Here is a 26,304-nt window from a genome sequence, read left to right on the forward strand (position 1 = left end):
TATTGGTACATGCCACCTTGATGGGTTTGTATTGGAATCCCCTGGCATGTTTCTAACTCCACCATTTGGGACAAGTCAGCTTGAGCATGTCCCAAATTGTACATCTCCTTCCTCTCTTATTCCCACTCTTATATTTATAAGGGATCACTTTTCAGTTAAAATTTAAACACCTAAGAATAATTGTGTGTTAATTACTGAGTTCAACCAATAGTACTAGAACAAAAAAAAATACTAAAAGGGATAAAGTATTACATTGTATATCAACAGTCAGGACAAGGGCTGATCAAGTCACTGTTTCTCATAGTGTCCATTTCACTTCAACAGGTTTCCCCTTTGGTGCTCAGTTGTCACTGATCAGGGAGAACATATGATATTTGACAGAATGGGAAAAAATATTTGCAAACTATGCAACAGATAAATGGCTGATAACCAGAATCTACAAAGAGATCAAGAAACTCCACAACATCAAAACAAACAACCTCCTTAAGAGATGGGCCAAGGACCTCAATAGACATTTTTCAAAAGAGGAAATCCAAATGGCCAACAGACACATGAAAAAATGTTCAAGATCACTAGCCATCAGGGAAATGCAAATCAAAACCACAATGAGGTTTCACCTCACCCCAGTTAGAATGGCTCACATTCAGAAATCTACCAACAATAGATGCCAGCAAGAATGTGGAGGAAAAGGCACACTAATCCACTGTTGGTGGGAATGCAAACTGGTTAAGCCACTATGGATGTCAGTCTGGAGATTCCTCAGAAACCTGAATATAACCCTACCATTCAATCCAGCCATCCCACTCCTTGGAATTTACCCAAAGAAAATTAAATTAGTAAACAAAAAAAGTGGTCTGCACCTTAATGTTTATTGCAGCTCAATTCACAATAGCTAAGACCTGGAACCAACCCAAATACCCATCAACAGTAGACTGGATAAAGAAATTATGGGACATGTACTCTATAGAATACTATACAGCAGTCAAAAACAATGAAATATGGTCATTTGCAACAAGATGGAGGAATCTGGAAAACACTATGCTGAGTGAATTAAGCCAGTCCCAAAGGGACAAATACCTTATGTTCTCACAGATGCAGTTTTGATTTCAAATTTTTTCCATCTGCCATTGGTTGAAACCAAGGATCAGAACTTGTGGATCTGGAGGATCAATTGTACAATTGATCCATTACCAAAAATATATCTAAAGTGTTTCTCACTGATGAATCTGTTAGATTCTTCTTCAGTTATCTTGTAAACCACATATATTTTCATTAACAGCTATTCCTTAACATCTTCATAAAAAATTAAAGTCGCCACTTGTTTGGTGTCCTGAAGGTTTTTTCCCCCAGGCTGTGCACTCAGGTAAGGTTCCAGCTGGCTGAGGTAGAAGTCTGTCATTGTAAAGTGGAGAATGATGACTGCAGAAGGTGATGAGAGAACTAAGAACCAGAATAGCCACAGGTACTTTTTTTCAGGCATATAAGTTTTTAAAGTAAAGTTCCTGAAATTGATAACTCTGCACACCTGCACACCTCTTAGAAGGTCCTACATTTGCCTGCGGCACACACATCCCCAGGTGAAGATCCCCAGTTTCTTATTCCTCCACTGTAACTCTCCAAGGTGAGGAAGAGCTGAGGATTCCAGACAGAGCTGGGGTTGCTTCCAGACTCTCAGAGATGGTTCTTGGCATCTGGCAGAATAAATTGCCATCTTGAGCAATTGAACTATATTGGCTCTCTACATTCAGCACCTGAGACTGAGGAGGACTTAATGGAAATGAGAAACATACTCTTCACATGCTATTCCCAAAAAGGAAAAGGTAAAAATGTTGGGGAATTTTGATGTGGACCATGCAGGGTCAGGGACTGCGTACTCCCCTCTTTCAGCTGGAGTTGACTTATCTTCAATCATCTCATTGGCCCCACATGCTTCTATCCTTCAATTAGACATGCTTGTTGAAAGTTGAAAGAGATTGTAAAATTCCCAAGTGATAAAAAAATTAATTGCGTGTAGCCATGAAGCTAACCCTTGGGTGTAATCCACCTTCATGGATAGCTCTTAAGTTTATTCCACCCTGAAGTCCAGACCCATCATAGTGTCCCTGTGGTCACTCAGTGGGATGGGAGCAACCCTGGCAGTGGTCCATGGTGTGGCACAATGGTGTGTACCTTCTGAGAGCTCTGATCCATCTCAGAGGAGACAGCAGCTAATTAGTGACACTGCACAGAAGCACCTCTCTTAGTGACACCAGCAGAGTGTAACTACCAGCTACTTCTGAAACAATCGGCAGCTCCAAAAAGTCCTGTCAATGGGGTGCTGCAGAATCCACTCAGTGTGAACTAGGTTGATGTCAACCTCTACCCCAGCTTTTCTCTTAGGAATCCATGTTGCAGAACAAGGAAATCACAGTGTAGTGGCTCTGATATTTGAGTCTCTCAAAGCCCAAGCAATACTTCCTTAAGACTTTATTGCTAAACTTGGCAACTTGTAAAAAAAAAATGCTACTGATAAAGGGCTAATAACTATACAGCAGGGACAATGATAAATCATAAAGCAAGCTCAGAAAAAAATAAATTTATTAATTGATCCATATATTCCAAGGTCTTTTCTTTTTCCTGAGATAAATGCAAGGTTATGAGGGCTTGGAGTTCAATTCAAAACATGGCAGCCTGCAATATAGTTGGATGAGAAACAAAACACCTACATTCTGGATAGTTATATGGTGAATACTCGTAAATGTGACATATAAATGACAACTTAAGTGCTCCCTGGAAATGGCATGTTTGAACTCTGAAGTTAAAGGCAAAATCTAAATATAACAGTTTTAATGTAGGGTCCATAAATCCAAGGATCCATGAAATCTATGAAATAATATGGAAATTGTTAATGGATATAGAAATATGTGAACATTTTTCCAACTTTTGTGTAATAAAAATAAATTTCCAAAGTACAACTTTTGAATTTTAGAGGCTTTTTCCCCCCTTAACCTCCCTCCCACCAGCAACCATCCCATCTCCCATTCCCTCTCCCATCCCATCCTTCATCAAGATTCATTTTCAATTATTTTTATATTCAGAAGTTCAACTTAGTACATACTAAGTAAAGATTTCAACAGACTGAACCCACACAGATACAGAGTACAACACGTGAAGGAGAGATACTATGTGGGAAGTAGGTGCACAGTGACTCCAGTTGTTGATTGAACAACTGACATTCTTATTTATGACGTCAGTAATAACCCGAGGCTCTTGTCATGAGCTGCTAAGGCTATGGAAACCTCTTGAGTTCACAAACTCTGATCTTAATTAGACAAGACCATAGTCAAAGTGGAAGTTTTCTCCTCCCTTCAGAGAAAGGTACCTCCTTCTTTGATGGCCCGTTCTTTCCGCTGGGATCTCACTCACAGAGATCTTTCATTTAGTTCATTGTTTTTGCCACAGCATTTTGGCATTCCAAGCCTGTGAAACTCTCATTGGCTTTTTAGCCAGATCCAAATGCGTTAAGGGCTGATCCTGAGGCCAGAAGTCTGTTTAGGGCATTTGCCATTCTATGAGTCTGCGGTGTATCCTGCTTCCCATGTAGGATCATTCTCTCCATTTTAATTCTATCAATTATTATTTGCAGACACTGACATTTATGTAATCCCTTTGACAATTAATCCTATCTTTTTGATCAATTATGAACTTAAACAGATCACTTTAACTAGTAAGATGCCATTGGTACATGCCACCTTGATGGGATTGAATTGGAATCCCCTGGCAATTTTCTAGCTCTACCATTAGGGGTAAGTCCGAGTGAGCATGTGCCAAACTGTACATATTCTCCCTCTCTTATTCCTACTCTTATTTTTAACTGGGATCACTTTTCAATTAAATTTAAATGCCTAAGAATAATTGTGTGTTAAAGAGTTCAACCAATGGTATTAATTAGAACAAAACATACTAAAAGGAATAAAATAGTAAGTTGTTCCTCAACAGTCAGGACAAGGGCTGATCAAGTCATTGTTTCTCATAGTGTCCACTTCGCTTCAACAGGTTTCCTTTTAGGTGCTCAATTAGTTGTCACCAATCAGGGAGAACATACGATATTTGTCCCTTTGGGACTGGCTTATTTCACTCAGCATGATGATTTCCAGATTCCTCCATCTTATTCCAAATGACCAGATTTCATGTGTTTTACTGCTGTATAGTATTCTATAGAGTACATGTCCCATAATTTCTTTATCCAGTCTACTGTTGATGGGCATTTAGGTTGATTCCAGGTCTTAGCTGTTGTGAATTGAGCTGCAATAAACATTAAGGTGCAGACAGCTCTTGTATTTGCCAATTTAATTTCCTTTGGGTAAATTCCAAGGAGTGGGATGGCTGGGTTGAATGGTAGGCTATATTCAGGTTTCTGAGCAATCTCCCAACTGTCTTCCATAGTGGCTTAACCAGTTTGCATTCCCACCAACAGTGGATTAGTGTGCCTTTTCTCCACATCCTCCCTAGTGTCTGTTGTTATTTGATTTCTGTATGTAAGGCATTCTAACTGGGGTGAGCTGAAACCTCATTGTGGTTTTGATTTGTATTTCCCTGATGGCTAGTGATCCTGAACATTTTTTCATGTGTCTGTTGGCCATTTGGATTTCCTCTTTTGAAAAATGTCTATTGAGGTCCTTGGCCCATCTCTTAAGTGGGTTGTTTGTTTTGTTGTTGTAGGGTTTCTTGATCTCTTTGTAGATTTGTTAATCTTGTCTTTGACTTCCTGTGCCTATATATTGCAGGGTTTGTCCAATGTTCTCTAATAATTTGATGAGGTCAGGCCATAGATTTAGATCTTTAATCCATTTTGAGTGGATTTTTGTGTAAGGTATAAGTAGTGGAGTTCTTTGGATCCCCTAAATAAAGAATCATGTATCTTAAAGAGGAATAGTTTGACTTCTTCCTTCCCAATTTGTATCCGTTTAATTTATTTTTCTTGCCTAATGGCTCTACTTAAACTTCCAGTACTATATTGTATAGCAATGTTGAGAGTCGGCATCCCTGTCTGGTACAAGATCTCAATGTAAATGCTTCCAACTTTTCCCCATTCAATAGGATGCTGGCCGTGGATTTTTCATAAATTGCTTTGATTGTATTGAAGAATGTTCCATGTATACCCAATTTGCTTAGAGTTTTCATCATGAAAGAGTGTTGTATTTTACCAAATGCTTTCTCTGTATCTATTGAGATAATTATATGGATTTTCTTCTGAAGTTTGTTAAGATGGTGTATCACACTGATGGATTTGTGAACATTGAACCATCCCTGCATACCAGGCATAAATCCCAGTTGGTCTGGATGGATGATCTCTCTGATGTGTTGCTGAACTCTATTGACTAGCATTTTACTTAGGATTTATGCACCTATGTTCATCAAGGAAATAGGTCTGTATTTCTCTTTCTCTTCTACATCTTTTTCAGGTTTAGGAATTAAGGTGATGCTGGCTTCATAGAAAGAATTTGGGAGGATTCCCTCACTTCCAATTGTTTTGAATAGTTTGAGAAGAATTGGAGTTAGTTTTTTAAATGGTAGAATTCAGCAGTGAATGCATCCTGTCCTGGGCTTTTCTTTGTTGGGAGGGCCTTTATTACTAATTCAATTTCTGTCTCAGGTATGGGTCAGTTTAGGTTTTCTATGTTTTCATGGTTCAAATTAGGTAGGTTGTATATGTCCAGGAATATATCCATTTCTGATAGATTTCCCTGTTTGCTGGCATACAACTCTTTGTAGTAATTTCTGATGACTCTTTTTATTTCTGTGGTGTCTGTTGTTATATTCCCTTTTTCATCTCTGATTTTATTGATTTTGGCCTTTTCTATACTTTTTTTAGTTAGTTGAGCCAATGGGGTGTCCATTTTGGTTATTTTTTCAAAAAAAACAGCTCTTCATTTTGCTGATCTATTGTAATGTTATTTTGGATTCAATTCTGTTGATTTCTTCTCTGATTTTAATTATTTCTCTTTTCCTACTAGTTTTGGGTCTTGTTTGCTGCAGTTTTTCTAGATCCTTGAGATGCATTGATAGCTCATTTGGTGCCTTTCCAATTTCTTGATGTAGGCACCTATTGCTGTAAACTTTCCTCTTAACACTGCTTTTGCTGCATCCCAATAGTTTTGAAATGTTGTGTTGTTATCTTCATTTACTACCAGAAAGTTTTTGATTTCTCTTTTGATTTCTTCTATGACCCACTGATCATTCAGGAGCATGTTGTTTAGTCTCCACGTGTTTGTAAATGCTGTAGGGATTCCTGAGTTACTAATTTCCAGCTTCATTCCGTTGTGGTCTGAGAAGATGCGTGGTATGATTTTGATTATTTGAATTTGCTGAGACTTGCTTTATGGCCTAGTATGTGGTCAATCCTAGAGTAGGTTCCATGCACTGCTGAGAAGAATTTGTATTCTTCAAGTGTAGGATCAAAAGTTCTGTAGATATGTTAGATCTGTTTGGTCTGTAGTGTCAATTAAATCTGCTGTTTCCTTGTTGATCTTCTGTCTAGTTGATCTGTCTGTTGCTGAAAGTGGAGTATTGAAGTCCCCCAATACTATTGTATTGGAGTCTAAGTCTCCCTCTAAGTTCCTTAACAAATCTTTTAAATGACCCAGTGCCTTGTATTTAGGTGCATATACATTTATAATAGTTACATCTTCCTGTTGAAATGATCCCTTAATCATTATATAGTGCCCCTCTTTGTCTCTCTTAGCAATTTTTGTTTAAAGTTTATTTTGATTGATATTAAGATGGCTATGTCTGCTCTTTTTTGGTTTCTATTGGCATGGAATGTCTTTTTTCCAACCTTTCACTTTCAGTCTGCATGCGTCTTTGTTGTAAAGATGTGTTTCTTGTAAGCAGAAAATAGATAGGTTTTGTTTTTTAATCCATTCAGCCAGTCTGTGCCTTTTAACTGAAGAGTTGAGGCCATTTACATTCAAAGTGACTAATGGTAACTAGTGACTGTGCCCTGCCATTTTTCCAAAGATATTTCTAATATAGGCTTTGAACTTCTTGTGATTTTTTACTGAGAGATTTTCTTCCTTTACCTTCTCTCATTTTGACAATCATGTTTCTGTGTGTAACACATCTTTAACCATCTTTTCGCAGGGCTGGATGAGTGGTGACAAGTTCTTTCAATTTCTGTTTGCTCTGAAAGATCTTTATTTCACCTTCATTCACAAATGAGAGCTTTGCAGGATATAATATTCTGGGCTGGCAGTTTTTCTCTCTTAGTACTTGGGCTATCTCTTGCCATTCCCTCCTAGCCTGCAGGATTTCTGATGAGAAGTCTGCTGTGAGTCTAATTGGAGATCCTCTGAGAGTAATCTGGTGATTCTATCTTGCACATTTTTTTTTGCTAGTTCTCATCACTGTTATTCTTTTTTTTCTTTTTTTTTAACTTTTATTTAATGAATATAAATTTCCAAAGTACAGCTTATGGATTACAATGGCTTTCCCCCCATAATGTCCCTTCCACTCGCAGCCCTCCCCTTTCCCACTCCCTCTCCCCTTCCATTCACATCAAGATTGATTTTCGATTCTCTTTATATACAGAAGATCAGTTTCTTTTCTTTATGTTTCACTAGGTTGAGTTTGATTACAATGTGTTGTGGCGAGCTTCTCTTCTGGTCATGTTCCATGTGCTTCCTGTACTTGGATGTCTCTTTCCTTCTCCAAACCCAGGAAGTTTTATGCTAGTATCTCACTAAAAAGGCCTTCTAATCCTTTCACTCTCTCCTTGCCTTCAGGAACTCCTAGAACCTGAATATTGGGTTTTTTAATAGTATCTTGTAGATTCCCAACAATATTTTAAAATTTCTAATTTCCTCTTCTTTTCTTTGGTTTGACTGCATACTTTCCTGTTCTCTGTCTTCTAGGTCCAATATTCTCTCTTCTGCCTCACTGATTCTGTTTTTAAGGCTCTCGTCTGTGTTTTCTTATTTATTCTATTGAATTCTTCATTTCGTTTTGATTTCAATATCACAATTTCATGTTCTACTAAATTCTTCATTTCATTTGATTCCTCCTTAAGATTTCATTTTCACAAGAGAGATTTTCTGTCATGCCCTGCATGGATTTCAGTAGTTCATGCATTTTTTTAATGAGTTCTAAATGTTCTTTTCATAAATTTTTTGCTTTAAAAAATTTTTTGTAAACTTTTATTTAGTAAATATAAATTTCCAAAGTACGGTTTATGAATTACAATGGCTTCCCCCCCCATAACTTCCCTCCCACCCGCTCCCCTCCCATCTCCCACTCCCTCTCCCATTCCATTCACATCAAGATTAATTTTCAATTATCTTTATATACAGAAGATTGATTTAGTATATATTAAGTAAAGATTTCATCAGTTTGCACCCACACAGAACATAAAGTATAAAATACTGGTTCAGTACTAGTTATAGCATTACTTCACATTGGACAACACATTAAGGACAGAGATCCCACATGAGGAGTAAGTACACAGTGACTCCTGTTGTTGACATAACAAATGACACTCTGGGGCCCTTGCCTCGGAAAGTGTCACAGTTCCGGTGGCGATCGGTGAGCTCTCGCTGGCCCTTGAAAATCCGGGGGAGAGGGTGTAAATCTCGCACCAAGCCTTACCCATATCCGCAGCAGGTCTCCAAGGTGAACAGCCTTTTCATAAACTTTTTTGAGTTCCGTTTCTTGTGTTTCTTGCATTTCTTCTATCTCATCATCTTCATAATCTTGTATTGGAGTGTCATGTTCATTTGGGAGTGTAATGATGTCTTCCTTGTTCTTGTTTCCTCAGTTTTTGAGTTTGTTTTTTGGCATTGTGGAGATATTCTTTGGTTTCTTCTTCTTTATTTCCTTTGTGGCCACACAAAGGATCTGTTCAGTCCTCAGTGTAAGCTCAGATTCCCCTGAAATGTCTCTCACTGGGTAGCCAAGGCCACCCAAGCTTGTGCCGTCTCCCACCGACTACTCACGATTCAGCCACACCATGAGTTCTCCCACACACCCTCTTTGTTTGTTTGTTTTTCCACAGTCCCGGTTCATTAGCCCCACACATTCACTAGGTCTTACTCTCCTGTTATTACTCCCCACCAGAGTCATCTTTTACAGCTTGGCTGAGGGCGGGCACAGCCCCAAGCTGGCACAGCTGTGATGTATGTCCAAAATGGCACCTGCTCTATTATCACACATGCCTTTGTAAGGTGATTTGGAGAGAGAGAATCATGTCCATACCGGTCCCTTGTATTTTTTTCTCTCCTCTAGTTAGGTTGGTGTACTTTCCCCCATGGGGCTTTAAGTCTCATTCCCTCTAGGCTCTTACTTCTGCTTTTATGCTGCTGTCTCGAGCTACTGCAGTTTCACCTCACCTCTCTTTCCAGCGCTGGTGCAGAGGAGAGTCTCGGCAGCTGGGCTCCTGAGTCATGGGTGCCTGTGCCCTCCATGTAGATCCACCATGTCCCTCTAATTCTAGAAGAGTTTCCTCTGCAGTTTTTTCCCTAACTCTTCCCTGAGACTATACCATCTCCACTTTCATTAAACTATCTTTTCCTTTACTATCAGTAAGCTCCCTCCCTATTCCACCTTCTTGGAGCCAACCAATCGATGTGAACTTTTTCACGCAGTGGTTTCATAAGTATGGTAATATTATAAAAAAGGTCTTTAATCCTAAAAACAAAATCAATAGCCAAATACTTGCAAAATTCTATGATTTTCAATCCTCTTTCCTCCTTCATTCAAATAGCAAATATTGGCTATATGTAACATCCATGGTGCTATGACAGGGGCTTTGGGGAAACAAACTTGAATCATATGTCAAAAGTTTAAGAAACCTAATATAGTTGAGCTCCTTCCAAGGACTGGCCAGACACTATGTATTACATTCATTTTATTACCAATCTCTGTAGTAGAATTATTAAAAGTCACTGTTAACCATTGTGGAAGAGGAAGTCACTATTAACCATTGTGGAAAAATTTATTTTCCAAAATGGTCAGAACAGTTTTTCTTGTCTAACTTCCCCATCAAGAAGTGGAGTTTCTGTTCCCTAATCTTGAACCTACTCTTGCCTGATGGAGTCTGGTGGAAGTAGTTGTGTGTGACTTCTCAGGCTATTTCATGAAAGGCTATGTGCCTTCCACTTGTTTATCTTTCTTGGATCACCAGCCTTAGTCCACACTGTGCAGAATCCCAAGCCTTATATAAAGTCCTATGTAGAAATCCTGGTCTCCAGCCCTCAACTGAGCAAGAAGCCAACAGCCTGTACCAACTTGCCAGTCATGGGAATAAGCCACCTTGGAGGCTGCTCCTCCAATGCCCTGAAAAAAAGTCCCAGTTAACTCTATTTGCAGTATAAATAAACCTTTCCTGCTGAATTCTGTTCAAATTACAAGTTCATGAACAAAATAAGGGATGATGATTATTTTTTCAAGATTTATTCGTTTATTTGAAAGGCCAAATGACAAAGTGAAAGACAAGGAAGATCTTCCATCTGCTGGTTCACTCCCAAGATGATTGTTTATGGTTGGACTTGAAACAGAGTAAAGGCCGGCGCCACGGCTCACTAGGCTAATCCTCCGCCTTGCGGCGCCAGCACACCGGGTTCTAGTCCCAGTCAGGGCACCAGATTCTGTCCCGGTTGCCCCTCTTCCAGGCCAGCTCTCTGCTGTGGCCAGGGAGTGCAGTGGAGGATGGCCCAAGTCCTTGGGCCCTGCACCCCATGGGAGACCAGGATAAGTACCTGGCTCCTGCCATTGGATCAGCGCGGTGCGCCGGCCACAGCGCGCTGGCCGTGGCGGCCATTGGAGGGTGAACCAACAGCAAAGGAAGACCTTTCTCTCTGTCTCTCTCTCTCTGTCCACTCTGCCTGTCAAAAAAAAAATAAAATAAATAATAATAATGAAACAGAGTAAAGCCAGGGGTTAGTTTATGACCTTGTCATACAGGTCTCCTGTGCATTAGGCAAGGGCGGAAGTATTTGGGCCATCACTGGCTACCTTCCTAGGCACATTAGCAGGGAACTGGATTGGAAGCAAAGAAGCCAGGACTTGAAACAGCACTCCCTTAGGCGGTGTGGGCATCCCAAAGGGTAGTTTAATGAACTGAGCCACAACATCCATCCCAAGCAATGATAATTATTTTAAGCCACTATTTTATGGTGGTTTGTTAAATGATAATGGTTAAGTAGATGTAGCAAACTGCCACTAAAGGGTTAAATAATTTTCCCATAATCACAGAACCAGTAAATGGTAGAGTTGCAATTCAAAACAAGATCTGTCTAGTATGTTAAACCAAGTCAAGAGCATGAAGGAGAGCATTTAATCTCAATCTGCGACTCTGTGTGTCTTAAAATCAAAATTTGAAGACAATATGGCAAATGTTAATGTTACTTAATCCTAATGGTGGAAACACAGGTGTGTGTTATTTAATATTCTGCTTTTGTGTATTTAGAAATGTTTATACTTTAAAACTGTATTCAATGACAAAAACGAAGAATAATTATCAAATGTTTAAATGTTTGTTTAATTAAAATCAGACATTTAACTAAAACCCAGACATGAAAAGTGAACTAAACTCCAAATTGCCATACTTGATAAAATCAGAAGTATTTATATGACTAATGTGCTGTCTAGATGACAAAAGAAGGCCTTATTTCTATTTGCCCAATTCTAGTCTCTTTTCCTTGTACATATCTTCATGTGCATACATGTTCTAAGCTTTTATCTCAGAGGGATTTTGAAAACAAAAGAGATGTGTAAATATGTAGAGAAAAGCAAATTCCAGCCCACAGAAGAAGATAACCTGTATCAATTCTGGATTTACAATAAGCACCGGACACAACTTAGTGAGGAGGGAGTGATGGGAAGGTAGACAGCCTCTGAGAGTCTTGGGGGGAATTCTCAGAGCACTTCTCATTGCCCTTTAGGGCTGCATCTGCTACTTCATGTAGTAAATTGTTTCTTACCCAAGATATCAATTGACATACAACCACCTTATAGGCTGTCTTTCCTGAGGGTGAGGGAAAGTCAATTGTCTTAAATTTTCTTTCATTCCCATGTAAAGTCAATTCAGAATTGTGTTGGCTGTGGAGGGAATTGAATCAGTAGCACTGAATTTATCTAATAGAAACTTTATCACCTTAAATGTCCTACAGAAAAATAGAAAGGTTGTGATTCATTATGTACCCTTTTTTTTAAGCTTTAAGGATTTTATTCGGTGAGAGAAATTCACAAGAGGGTGAGGAATTTATTTAGGGGAGAAAGAGAATTCTAAAAGATAAGTTGGGTCCATAACAAGCAGAGAGCAAGCCAGAAGCAAGCATGCAGGCAGAAAGTCAGGGAGCAGGCTGCACCAAAAGCAGGGGCAACAAGGGCAACAAAAGGGAGGGGCCACCATGCTCCAGACCTGTTATCCCCTTTCAAGGGGGAGTCATCAGATAATCTGATTGGCAGGTGGGTGTACAAATGAGATCAGGTAGGGGCATGAGATCACACAGGGGCATGGTGAAGGCGTGGTCTTCCAGCTCACAAATCAAATTGAATTTATCCTATCTGCCTGCCTACATCATTCCCCACTCAGAGAGATTCCAGCCCTGAATCCTAAGGGATGCTGAAAGGCATAGAATCATCATGTCTTCTACAGTTGCTTCCTGCTTATGAGGGGTGTAGTGCAGACCCTCCCTGTCCTGGATCTGGAAGTTTCTGCCTATCTTATCTAATGAATTTCCTTTATGAGCTATGGTAGTCTTGGTCACCACCAATGGCTGAGTCCCCTGCAAGGTCAGTTATTCCCAGAAGTTGTTGAGTTCCGAAGCATATAAGTTTGTTAATTAGTACAAGCAAAATAGGAACAAAACCACTTGTGAGGGGTGTGGCCCTTAAGATTGAAAAAAACATATCTCACATCTCCCAGATAGTGAGTGGTGATAGGCTACCCTTAATGTAGATTACAAACCCATTTAGCTTGAGAATACAGAATTATAATAGAAGAACCTGTTTAGGAGTTTTATTGTCAATAACAGTTCCCAGAGATAATCAAAGGAGGAGGCAGGCACAGCATGTCTGCTTTAAGGTGCAGCAGTCTTGATGTGATGAAAGCAAAAGCCTTACTTACCTCTTTTGCTTTTTGAAGAGGTACTTAAGGTCTCTGATTGGCTTACAGGAATAATCAGGTATGTCTTTTGAGTTCACCTGTGAAGACTTCAGAGTTAGAAGTTAATCCTAATTTCACTGAGGTAGTCGTGCTCAGTAGCACCTGGTAAGGTCCCTTCCATTTAGGCTGCAACTGATCTGAAGAGGATCTTTCTATGAATGGCTTGTTCAGGAATTTCTTTTTTTTAACTTTAAAAGCTCTACTGATTTTATTTGTCATCAACAAATTATAATCACATATATTTGTGTAATGTTAAGTGAAGCTATGACACGTGTATACAAAAATGGAATGATTGAAATAAGATAATTAACATATCCACCATCTCAAATAGTTACCATGTATATTAACTGTCAAAGTGAAGCTTTGTACACTTTGACCAACATACCTGAGTCCTTCTCACTTCACAGTTTCTGATAAACAATGCCAATGTGTAGGTTATAAATAGAATCACAATCTTCTAGTGCCATGACAAAATAATTCATACAAAGAAAATTGATCATAATTTTTAATTAGAAGTTGGGAAATCCTGAAAGAATTGCTCCTCAGATCTGGAACAAGACAAGAAAGTCCACTTTAACCATTTCTATTCTATTTGTGTTGGAAGTGGTAATAAGAATAATTACAAAAGAGAAAGTAATAAAGGGTATCAAAATTGTAAAGAGGAAAACCAAAATGTCCATGCTTTCAGATAATATGACTTTGTATATGGAAAAACAGAATGTGATAAAATATTTACACTCAGATTACTTGACAAAAGATTATTATCCAGAATTTACCAAGAACTCAAAAAATACAGCAACAAAAAACAACCAAATCTATTAAGAAATGGGCAAATTATTTGTCTTTGAATAAGCAGTTGATTGAAAAATTAGGAAAGTTATAGAGTACTGTTTAAATACTAGTTTTACCATTAATTCTCATAGTACAACACATTAAGGACAGCGGTCCTACATGGGGAGTAAGTGCACGGTGATTCCTGTTGTTAATTTAACAATTGACACTTATTTATGAGGACAGTAATCACCTGAGGCACTTGTCATGCGCTGCCAAGGCTATGGAAACCTTTTGAGTTCACAAACTCTGACCTTATTTAGATAAGGCCATAATCACAGTGAAAGTTCTCTCCTCCCTTCAAAGAAAGGTACCTCCTTCTTTGATGGCCTGTTCTTATGTTGGGATTTCACTCACAGAGATCTTTCATTTGGGTAATTGTTTTTGCCACAGTGTTTTGGCTTTCCATGCCTGAGAAACTCTCATGGGATTTTAGCTTGATCTGAATGAATGCCTTTAGGGCTGATTCTGAGGCCAGAGTGCTGTTTAGGGCATTTGCCATTCTATGAGTCTGCTGTGTACCCCACTTCCCATATTGGGTTGTTCTCTCCATTTTAATTCTGTCATTTTTTCATTAGTGGAGACTGGTCTTATTTATGGGATCCCTTTTGTTGCAGTGGATTCGTTCTGAGATGAGGAGCATGGTGGGGGCAAGAGGTGCGGAGTCACTACACAGACCCCAGGAGTTGGGTGAAAATGGGCCAGAAGTGAGCAGCCCGCAGACTTGTTTATTTCAGTTGGTACACAGCTTATATAGCAAAGGCAGCCAATCCGGTCAAGGGGCGGTTTATGCCCTAACCAATCACAGCCTGTTGCCAGGCAGGCTCCGAAGCCATCCAATCACAGCCTGTTTCCAGGCAGGCTCCATTTGCCATGTGGTTTCCAAAACCATCCAATCACAGCCTGTTGCCAGGCTGGCTTAGTTGCCAGGTGGGTTTCAAAGCCATTCCTGAGTAACTGACCTTGCTTGCCAGTGGCCATCTTGGCATGGCCTTCTTATTCCACCACACCCTTTGACACTTAATCCTATCTTTGTGATCAATTATGAACTTAAACTGATCACTTTAACTAGTAAGATGGCATTGGTACATGCCAACTTAATGGGATTTGGAGTCCCAAGGCATGTTTCTAGATCTACCATTAGGGGTAAGTCCGAGTGAGCATTTTCCCAACTGTACAACTCCTCCCTCTCTTATTCCCACTCTTATTTTTAACAGGGATCACTTTTCAGTTAAATTTAAACACCTAAGAATAATTTTGTTTTAATTATTAAAAAGTTCAACCAATGGTATTAAGTAGAAAAAGATAATACTAAAAAGAATAAAATAGTAAGCTGTTCCTCAACAGTCATCACAAGAACTGATCAAGTCAGTGTATCTGATAGTGTCAGTTTCACTTCTACAGGTTTCCTTTTAGATGCTCAGTTAGTTGTCACAGATTAGGGAGAACATACGATATTTGTCCTCTTGGGACTGGCTTATTTCACTCAGCATGATTTCCGGATTCCTTCATTTTATTGCAAATGACTGGATTTCATTTTTTTTACCACTGTGTAGTTTTCTATTTCTAATGCTGTATAGTATTCTATAGAGTACAAATCCCATAATTTCTTTATCCAATCTTATGTTTATGGGAATTTATGTTGATTCCATGTCTTAACAATTGTGAATTGAGCTGCAATAAACATTGAGGTGCAGACTGCTCTTTTATTTGCCAATTTAATTTCTCTTGGATAATTCTGAGGAGTGGGATGGCTGGGTCATATGGTAAGGCTATATTCAGGCTTCTGAGGAATCTCAAAACTATCTTCCTTGGCCCATCTCTTGAGTGGGTAGTTTGTTTTGCTATTATGGGGTTTCTTGATCTCTTTGAAGATTCTGGTAATTAAACCTTTATTGATTACATAATTTGCAAATATTTTCTCTCATTCTGTCAGTTGCCTCTTCACTTTCCTAACTGTTTCTATTGCAGTACAGAAACTTCTCAATTTCATGGAATTACAATTGTAAATTTTGACTTTGACTACCTGTGACTCTGGGGTCTTTTCCAAGAAGTCTTTGCCTTTGCCTATATCTTGCAGGGTTTCTCCAATGTTCTCTAATAATTTGATGGTGTTGGGTCATATATTTGGATCTTTAATCCATGTTGAGTGGATTTTTGTGTAAGGTGTAAGCTAGGGGTCTTGCTTCATGCTTCTGCACGTGGAAATCCAGTTTTCCCAGCACCATTTGTTGAATAGACTGTCCTTGCTCCAGGTTTTTTGCTCCTTGATCAAATATAAGTTGGCTGTAGATGATGGGATTGATTTCTCATGTTTCTATTCTGTTCCATTGGTCTATCCATCTGTTTCTGTACCAGTACCATGCTGTCTTAACTTCCCTGTAGTATGTCTTGAAATCTGGTATTGTGATGCCTCCTGTGCTGCTTTTGTTGTACAAGATTGCTTTAACTATTCGAGGTCTCTTGTGCCTCCCTATGAATTACAGCATCATTTTTTTCTAGATCTGAGAAGAATGTCTTTGGTATTTTGATTGGTATCGCATTGAATCTATAAATTGCTTTTGGGAGAATGGACATTTTGATGATATTGATTCTTCCAATCCATGATCATGGAAGATTTTCCCATTTTTTGGTATCCTCTTCTAGTTCTTTCTTTATGATTTTATAATTCTCATGGTAGAGAACTTGGTTAAGTTTATTCCAAGGTATTTGATTGTTTTTATAGCTATTGTGAATGGGATTGATCTTAGAAGTTCTTCCTCAGCCATGGCATGGCCTGTGTATACAAAGGCTGTTGATTTTTGTGCATTGATTTTATATCCTGCTACTTTGCCAAACTCTTCTATGAGTTCCAATAGTCTCTTGGTGGAGTTCTTTGGATCCCCTAAATAAAGAATCATATCATCTGCAAAGAGGGATAGTTTGAGTTCTTCCTTCCCGATTTGTATCCCTTTAATTTATTTTTCTTGCCTAATGGCTCTACTTAAACTTCCAGTACTATATTGAATAGCAATGTTGAGAGTCGGCATCCCTGTCTGGTACAAGATCTCAATGGTAATGCTTCTAACTTTTCCCCATTCAATAGGATGCTGGCCGTGGGTTTTTCATAAATTGCTTTGATTGTATTGAGGAATGTTCCATGTATACCCAATTTGCTTAGAGTTTTCATCATGAAAGCATTTTATCAAATGCTTTCTCTGCGTCTATTGAGATAATCATATGGTTTTTCTCTGCAGTTTGTTAAGGTGGTGTATTGCATTGATTGATTTGCACACATTGAACAACCCTTCATACCAGGCATAAATCCCAGTTGGTCTGGATGGATGATCTCGCCGATGTGTTGTTGAATTCTATTGACCAGCATTTTATTTAGGATTTTTGCACCTATGTTCATCAGGGAAATTGGTCTGTAATTCTCTTTCTCTTCTACATCTTTTTCAGGTTTAGGAATTAAGGTGATGCTGGCTTCATAGAAGAATTTGGGAGGAATCCCTTTCTTTCAATTGTTTTGAATAGTTTGAGAAGAATTGGAGTTAGTTTTTAAATGTCTGGTAGAATTCAGCAGTGAATTCACCCACTCCTGGGCTTTTCTTTTTTGAGAGGAAGGAATTTCTAATGTTGTAGTTTCTGTTAAAATCTCCCTATACCTTGGAATACCTTCTGTAGATCCCCTGTCCAGCACAGTGTGTTTGTGTCAGGGGCCTTTTATGCAAAGATGAGGCTTAGAATCCACTGACATCATACATAAGAGTGTTAATTGTTAAATAAACAATGGGGGTCACCGTGCACCAACTTCTCATGCAGGACCTCTGTCCTCAAAGAGTTACGGTATTCAAATTAATTGTAACGCTTAATCCCAAAGATTTCCCTTGTTCTAGCATGTTATATTCTTACGTATCATAACCTCTAGTTATGTCTAAATGTCAAACTCCATTGTCTGTATTCTCAGGTGTTTCTTTAAAGTTTATTAAGGGTCTCAAACATGAACTGTTGGATCCATTTCTCTGTGATATTCCTATCTTATATATTTTAAGGTCAAATACAGAGTACAGAATGGTTAAAGACCTCAGGGCTATTAAAGAGACAGTCCTGGCCGGCGCCGCGGCTCACTAGGCTAATCCTCCGCCTTGCGGCGCTGGCACACCGGGTTCTAGTCCCGGTCGGGGCGCCGGATTCTGTCCCAGTTGCCCCTCTTCCAGGCCAGCTCTCTGCTGTGGCCAGGGAGTGCAGTGGATGATGGCCCAGGTGCTTGGGCCCTGCACCCCATGGGAGACCAGGAAAAGCACCTGGCTCCTGGCTCCTGCCATCGGATCAGCACGGTGTGCTGGCCGCAGCGCGCCAGCCGCGGCGGCCATTGGAGGGTGAACCAACGGCAAAGGAAGACCTTTCTCTCTCTCTCTCTCTCTCACTGTCCACTCTGCCTGTCAAAAAAAAAAAAAAAAAAAGAGAGAGAGAGAGAGAGAGTCCTTTCAATACATCTTACTGTGGGCTAAACCATTGCCTAAGGGGTAATTTTTTCTGCATTCCATTAAACCCAGAATCTGGGAAAGTGAGAATACATAATTTCCTGAACAAAATCTCAGGTTTCTAAACAAGAGGTAGATTACATGGAATATGTTCTAACTCCAGGGAAGTGTGCTCTCTCAGTCAAGAGAAAGGAGTTGCTCTTCACCAACTAAAAAGCAGCTAAGGATATTTCTGGGAACAGCAAGATTCTGTGTAATATGGATTCCAAGTCTTTGTATGAAGCTTTATGCTTATTAATAATTTTTCTTTTTTAACTTCTATTTAATGAATATAAATTTCCAAAGTACAGCTTTTGAATTACAGTGGCTTTCCCCCACCCATAACCTCCCTCCCACCCGCAACCCTCCCCTCTCCCTCTCTCATTCCATTCACATCAAGATTCATTTTCAATTATGTTTATATACAGAAAATCAATTTAGTATATTCTAATTAAAGATTTCAACAGTTTGCACCCACACAGAAACACAAAGTGTAAAATACTGTTTGAGTACTAACTAGTACTCAATTAATTCACATTGTACAACACATTAAGGACAGAGATCCTACATGAGGAGTAAGTACACAGTGACTCCTGGTGTTGACTTAACAAATTGACACTCTTGTTTAAGGCGTCAGTAATCTCCCCAGGCTCTAGTCATGAGTTGCCAAGGCTATGGAAGCCTTTTGAGTTCACCGACTCTGATCATATTTAGACAAGGTCGTAGTCAAAGTGGAAGTTCTCTCCTCCCTTCAGAGAAAGGTACCTCCTTCTTTGATGGCCCGTACTTTCTACTGGGATCTCACAGAGATCTTTCATTTTCGATGTCTATGATCTTGTGGGCTCTTGCCATGTATTCAGAGAAGAATTCTGAATACTGGCTAATATAGACCAGACAGCATGATAAGTTTTAAGGATTTTATTCAGTGAGAGAAGTGGGCAGGAGCATAAGGGTTCCATTTAGGAGAGGAAGAGAAGTATAGAAGCTGAGGTGAGTCCATACCAAGCAGAAAGTAGGCCAGGAGCAAGCCACGTGTAGCAAGCATGCAGGCAGGAAGGCAGGGAGCAGGATGCCCCAAGGCGTGGGCAACAGTTTCTTTTTTTTAATTTTTATTTAGTAGATATAAATTTCCAAAGTACAGCGTTTGAATTACACTGGCTTCCCCCCACCCATAACTTCCCTCCCACCCACAACCCTCCCATCTCCCGCTCCCTCTCCCATTCCATTCACTTCAAGATTCATTTTCAATTTTCTTTATATACAGAACATCAATTTAGCATATATTGAGTAAAGATTTCAACAGTTTGCACCCACAAAGAAACACAAAGTATAAAGTACTGTTTGAGTACTAGTTATAGCATTAATTCACATTGTACAACTCATTAAGGACAGAGATCCTACATGGGGAGTAAGTACACAGTGACTCCTGTGTTGACTTAACAGATTGACACTCTTGTTTATGGCATCAGTAATCACCCTAGGCTCTTGTCATGAGTTGCCAAGGCTGTGGAAGCCTTTTACAAATGGAAAACAAATCTGTATTTGTACAGTAGGACATTGCTCATAATCTAGAATAGCTCTGTGATTCTTTCAGCCAGGTGAGAACTCTACCAGGAATTTGCCATGGTAACCACAAAGTTATGCAGTTACAAACATTACTTCTGAGAAGTAGCTTGGCTGTACTGCTGGAAATTGGCACAAGAAGTACACTTGAAAGGTTTTAAAACAAAGAAATTTCCTGGCTGTGGACTTTCCCTATGGGTTCTTTGATGATAACACCTCCATTTCCAAGAATTCTGTAGACAAGTGTGCCCTGCATAAAGGACTCTTCTAGACAATTGATGCCAACTCTTAATTGCATTAAGTTTTTTTTTTCTAAAATATACTTTTCACTTCCAGGATCTAAAACCAGAGCCCCCAGAATCCAATTTCATGGCTTTCCTCAGCAAACTGTGCCTGAGAGAGTATTTGAGCTAAAATGCATTACAGATATCCTTTGTGTAGCAAATTTGGATAACAACTTATAGCACTATAAAGAGAATATTTTCTCGGTTGGAAATCATATGCTTTATACTTTAAGTGATGGTATTGTGGTTTGTATCTAACCAGGGTTGTGAACAATTTCAAATTTATTAGCCATATAGAGAAACTTTGCAGGATGCTGTAAACAAATTTATGAAAATGATAAAAACATATATTTTTTTCTGACAAAATCTCCCATTGATTTGATGTCTTACAGACAGGAATGATTAATGAGCAAAGTACATGAATTTATGACAAAAATAGTGATTATTTAAATGTTAAATTTTAGTATTCAACTTATCAGTATAAAGGTTTTTTTAGTTTTATTTAATATAGATATACATGCTATTGGTTTTTAGAAATAAGGTTACTGTCTATTTAATTTTCAAAAAGAGAGTCATTTATTCATAAATGGTTATATTTGTAATATTATTTTAACTATGTTTTATTTTAATTATAATTTTATAATTAAATTTTTAAAACTATTTGGAACTTCTAAATGTGCCCTGTAAATAATTATACAGTTTAATTTTTAATCAACATTCTCTTCCTTCTAAAATACTACCCAATGTTCATTGGGGACATATATTTGATTAAATATCTAAACTGAAAAAAGACAATTTAGACTGATCTGACCATTTAAATGGTCCCATTAAGCACAGCTTTCTCTCCTGGGGAAAAGTTTTTCAGCATATTAAATTGACCCACTTCCCATTGCTTCTCTAGTTAAGGTAGGATCTAAGTAATTTGTATGAATTGGTAAAAAAAAAGGGGAGGGGGCGGGTCAAGCTCAGGATCTTTGGGTCATACTCACTGGAGAAGCTTCCTTGCCACATGGTTGCTGGGTATCCCCACAGGCCTTCATATATCTTATCCATACAGCCTGGACTGTGTGGCACTATAGGTTAGGCTGCCATCTGCAACTCTGGTATCCCATGCAACCACTGGTTCAAGTCTGGGATGCGCCACTTCTGATCCAGCTCCCTGATAATGTGCCTAGAAAAAAAGATTACCCAAGTGCTTGGGCCTCTGCCATACACTTAGGAGACCCTAATGGAGTTCCATACCCAGCCATTTGGGGACTGAACTGGTGGGTGGAAAAATCTCTCTCTCTCTCTCTCTCTCTCTCTCTCTCAGGGAGGGGGGTGTCTCCCTCTCTCTCTGTAATGTTACCTTTCAAACAAATAAATTAATCCTTTTTAAAAATAGAAAAAAAAGTCTCATGCCCAAAGTAAAGCTGATGAAATTTGACCATCCAAGCCTTGTTCCATCTCCCTACAGGAGGTAAAAGGCTGGAGTCAGGGATTGCCAAGAGTGGGCACAGCAGTTAAGACTTCAATTGAGTGCAGGCATTTAGCCTAGATGCCCACATCTCATATAAGAATATCTGGGTTCAACACTCAGCTTCACCCCTGACTCTAGCTTCCTGCTAATGTGTACCCTAGGGGGCAGCAAGTGATAGCCCAAGTAGTTGCATCTCTGCTACTCTTGTGGGAGACCTGGATTGGGTTCATTGCTCTCAGCATTGGTCTGGCTAAGCTCCAGCTGCTGTGGGCATATGGGGAGTGAACTAGTGGATAGAAAATCTCCCTGGCTGTCTGTCTCAAATATATAATTACATAAATTTTTAAATAGGTTTCAGTGGAACTTTTATAACAATTCATCATATTCTGATTAGTTCATCAAAATGCCTGTCTTCATCTGAGAATATGATACAATATTTGCATACTGTGTTCTGAGTGTGAGCACACACACACGCATTGATGGTTCAGTGTTTCCTATGTGCCAATAGATCTTTAATGTTAGACTACTATATAACACAACCAACGCATGGCTTAAAATAATAAATAATTTCAAAGGACTATAGAACAGGAGACACAAAGATTATTTGTTTCCAGTAGACTTGGGGAACAAAAGGTATAGGTTTAGATGAAATAAAAAGAAATTATAGTGGCTGACACTGTGGCGTAGCAAGTTAAACCACAGTGCCAGCTTCTCATATGGGTGCCTGTTAGAGACCTGGCTACTCCACTTCCAATCCAGCTCTCTGCTATGGCCTGGGAAAGCAGGAGATGAGCCAAGTGCTTGAACCCCTACACCTGCATAGAAGACCTGGAAGAAGCCCCTGGCTCCTGGCTTCAGATTTGCCCAGCAATGTCTGTTGTGGCTATTTGGAGAGTGAACCAGTGCATGGAAGATCTCTATCTCTCTGCTTTTGCCTCTCTGTAACTCTACCTCTCAAATAAATAAATCTTGAAAAAAGAAATTACAAAAAAAGTTAAATACATTTGAATAAATTTAACCAAGGAGTTGAAAGAACTATACAAGGAAAATTATAAAACATTAAAGAAAGTAATAGAAGACACAAAAAAAGGAAAAATCTTTCATCTTCATGGATTGGAAAAATTAATATCATGAAAATGTCTATATTACCCAAAGCAATTTGTAGATTCAGTGTGATCTCACTCAAAATACCAAGGACGTTCTTCTCAAATCCAGAAAAAAAAAATACTAAAATTCATATGGAAACACAAAAGACCCAGAAAAGCTAAAGCAATCTTAAACAAAAACAAAGCCAGAGGCATTACAATACCAGATTTCAAGACATACTACAGGGCAGTTATCATCAAAACAGCATTGTATTGGTACAAAAATAGAAATGTAGACCAATGGAACAGAATAGACACTCCAGAAATCAATCCATGCATCAACAGCCAAATAACCTTTGACAAAGGAACTTAAATCAGTCCCTAGAGAAAAGACAGTCTCTTTAACAAATGGTGCTGGGAAAAAAGGATCTCCACATACGGAAGTACAAAACAACACCACTACCTTATACTTTACACAAAAATTAACTCAAAATGGATCAAAGTTATAAATATACAACCAGATACCATCAAGTTACTAGGGGAGACAATTGTAGAAACTCTGCAAAACATTGGCATTGGTAAAGATTTCCTGAAAAAGACCTGAGAAACACAGACAATAAAACCAAAATGGATAAATGGGATTACATCAAGCTGAGAAGCTTCTGCACTGCAAAAGAAACAGACAGCAAAGTGAAGAGGCAACCAATAGAATAGGAGAGAATATTTTCAAACTATGAAGCTGATAAAGGATTAATATCCAGAATCTATAAAGAGTCACAAAACTCAACAACAAAATAAAAATTCAGTTAAGAAATGGGCAAAAGGCTTGAAGAGGCATTTTTCAAAAGAAGAAATTCAAATGGCCAATAAATACATGAAAAATTCCTCAGGACCTCTAGCCATCAGAGAAATGTAAATCAAAACAACAACAAGACTTCATCTCTCCCCAGATAGAATGGTTCTTCTACAGAAATCAACAAACATTAAATGTTGGCAAGGATGTGGGCAAAAAGGTACTCTAATCTATTGTTGGTAGGACTGTAAACTAGTACATCCATTGTGGAAGACAGTATGGAGATACCTCAGAAACCTGAAAAGAGATATACCATATGACCCAGCAATGCCACTCCTGGGAATTTACCTAAAGAAATGAAACCAGAATATGAAAGAGTGATCAGAATCCCCAATTTTATTGCAACTCAATTCACAATAGCTAAGATACGGAAGCAGCCCAGATGTCCATCAACTAGTGATTGGATAAAGAACTTGTGAGATATATATTATAGAATACTACTCAGTTGTAAAAAAGAATGAAATCCTCTTTTTACAACAAAATGGACACAACTGGAAACCATTACGCTTAGTGAAATAAGCCAGTCCCCAAAAGACAAATACCATGTATTTTCCCTGATCTGTGGTAACTAATAGAGTACAAAAAAGTAATATATATATAAATGAAATTGACATTTTGTGATTCAATGATTATTTATAGCCCTTGTCTGTATTGCGAGGAGCAGTACTTTTTTCTTCTTACCATTTGTTGAATTCCATACTTAGCACAGGATTAATCTTACATGTATTGAATAGACTGAGAGTAAATCATTGTAAAAATTAAAGGAAGAAAGGAAAAAGGAAGGAGGAGGGAGGGTGGGAGTGTGGACGGGAGACAGGGTAGGGTGGGATGTAGTACTATATTCCTAAACCTGTATATATGAAATACATAAAATTTTATCACTCTAAAAAATTTAAAATAAAATGGAATAAAGAAATTACAAAGGCTATTGAATTTACACAAAACAAGTATTCCCTGCAATAAGGAAGGAGATAAAACCTTTATGAAACATTTTCTGGAGTAGCTTCAGGACAGAAGGCATGAAGATAAAGAGTGTGAATTCCCAAAGGCCTTGTTGATGATGCAGTAAATCACCTTAAGTAAATTTTAAAAAGGCCACAAGAAGAAAAAGCACATCTTTTGATATACACGTGGAAAAGTCATGTCTATATGTCTATGGACAAACATATTATCTAAAATCTCATGCTAATAATTTTTATTGAAATCAATGACAACTTTGATTTTTCAGACACTAAGAGCCTATGTTCTTCGTGTGTTTCTTGGAAATTCACCACTTTCTTTATCATTGATAAATACATTTTTCCATTTTAGAGTAAACAGATATTTTTGTTATTCTTATGTATTCTACTTTAAACAGTTAGTATTCTGTGCATTTTTATTTACACATTTATTCATCTTGGGCTATGTTATATTTTCAGTTGATTTCATAGGTGGACTTGACACACACTCCTACTACCAGGATCATGTTGAGTTAAAGCCTGTTAAACCTGTAAGTAAAGGTGTGATGACATGGAAAATATTAATCCTTCTAACCTGGCAAAAACTAACCAAACCTGAAAGTTTTGGACCTACTATTACTAATTATTGGTTTAATTTTCCATTCATATTTAAAACACACCTTTCATGTGTAACCCATCATCATCATCATCATCATTATTCTTCATTCCAAAGAGGAATTTAAACAGCTGACATGGTTTCTATTCTGACATGAGATTTTTGTCTTATCTTCCTTATCAATAGTTGATTAACAAATTGATAAAAATTGACATTATTTATTCTTCAGAAGTTAAGACTAAGTGCCTTGGGGGCAACATGGTAGAGAGGAAAAGGGAAAAACACCTAGGTTTGAATCTAGGCCCTACATATGAGGACTCAGGAATCTTTCTTGAGATTTCTGAGACTTATTTGATTATCCATATACAGTTTCATTGGGAGAAGGTGGATTAAATGGGATAATAAACATAAAGTACATATACCTAAAATTGCCTATTACTGTTGGATGTTACTTAAATATTGTCTAAAACAAGCTCAGGAACAACTAAAATCTATCTAGGACTGGGTATGTTTTTGTTCGTTCCCAAAGAACATAGAAGGAAATTAACCAAAAAAAATACCCAATCGTGGATAGATTTTAGTTGATTACAAGAAAGGAACCTTGGTCGTTTGATTTATGAAATATCAGAGAACAAGAAAATACAGTGACTCCATTCCTAGAAAATACATGACAGTAAAAAAAAAGGTTGTCTATAAATACTATACACTTTGCATCTATTATCTCATTTAATCCTCATAAAAATATTGTGATATACTGATTAATATTCCCAATTTATAAATAAAGAATCTGTAGCTGAAATCCCTGAGAAACCATCATCGGCTTCTCTACCTCCCCAGGCTGAATGAGTTTCATTTTGGGGGAACATCTAAAATAAACATAGGTCACAGGCTTCACAAAGCAGCACTAAGTCTGTCACATGGTAGATGTTGAAATCAATTTTGTTTTTTTAAACAAAATCTAATTTGGAAAAACACTCACCCCATGTAACACTCTGGGATCAAGTAGTTACCACCTCATTATTCATGCTC

General features: G+C 38.3%; 1 protein-coding gene across 2 annotated transcripts in view; it reads left to right on the forward strand.

Annotated features, from left to right (window-relative positions):
* The window catches only part of NKAIN3 (sodium/potassium transporting ATPase interacting 3), a 770,560-nt gene that overhangs the window by 718,654 nt on the left and 25,602 nt on the right, over positions 1-26,304 (forward strand). Inside the window, exon 6 of one of the 2 annotated variants that reach the window (XM_008255564.5) lies at positions 25,140-25,210. The exons of the other annotated variant lie outside the window; for it this stretch is intronic. Coding sequence (XP_008253786.4) covers positions 25,140-25,210 — 71 coding nt within the window. The remainder of the gene's footprint in view (positions 1-25,139; positions 25,211-26,304) is intronic. 2 annotated transcript variants of the gene reach the window in all.

This window comes from Oryctolagus cuniculus, chromosome 6 (genome assembly GCF_051225735.1).
Source record: "Oryctolagus cuniculus isolate XC-2025 breed Fujian yellow rabbit chromosome 6, ASM5122573v1, whole genome shotgun sequence".
NCBI lineage: Eukaryota > Metazoa > Chordata > Mammalia > Lagomorpha > Leporidae > Oryctolagus > Oryctolagus cuniculus.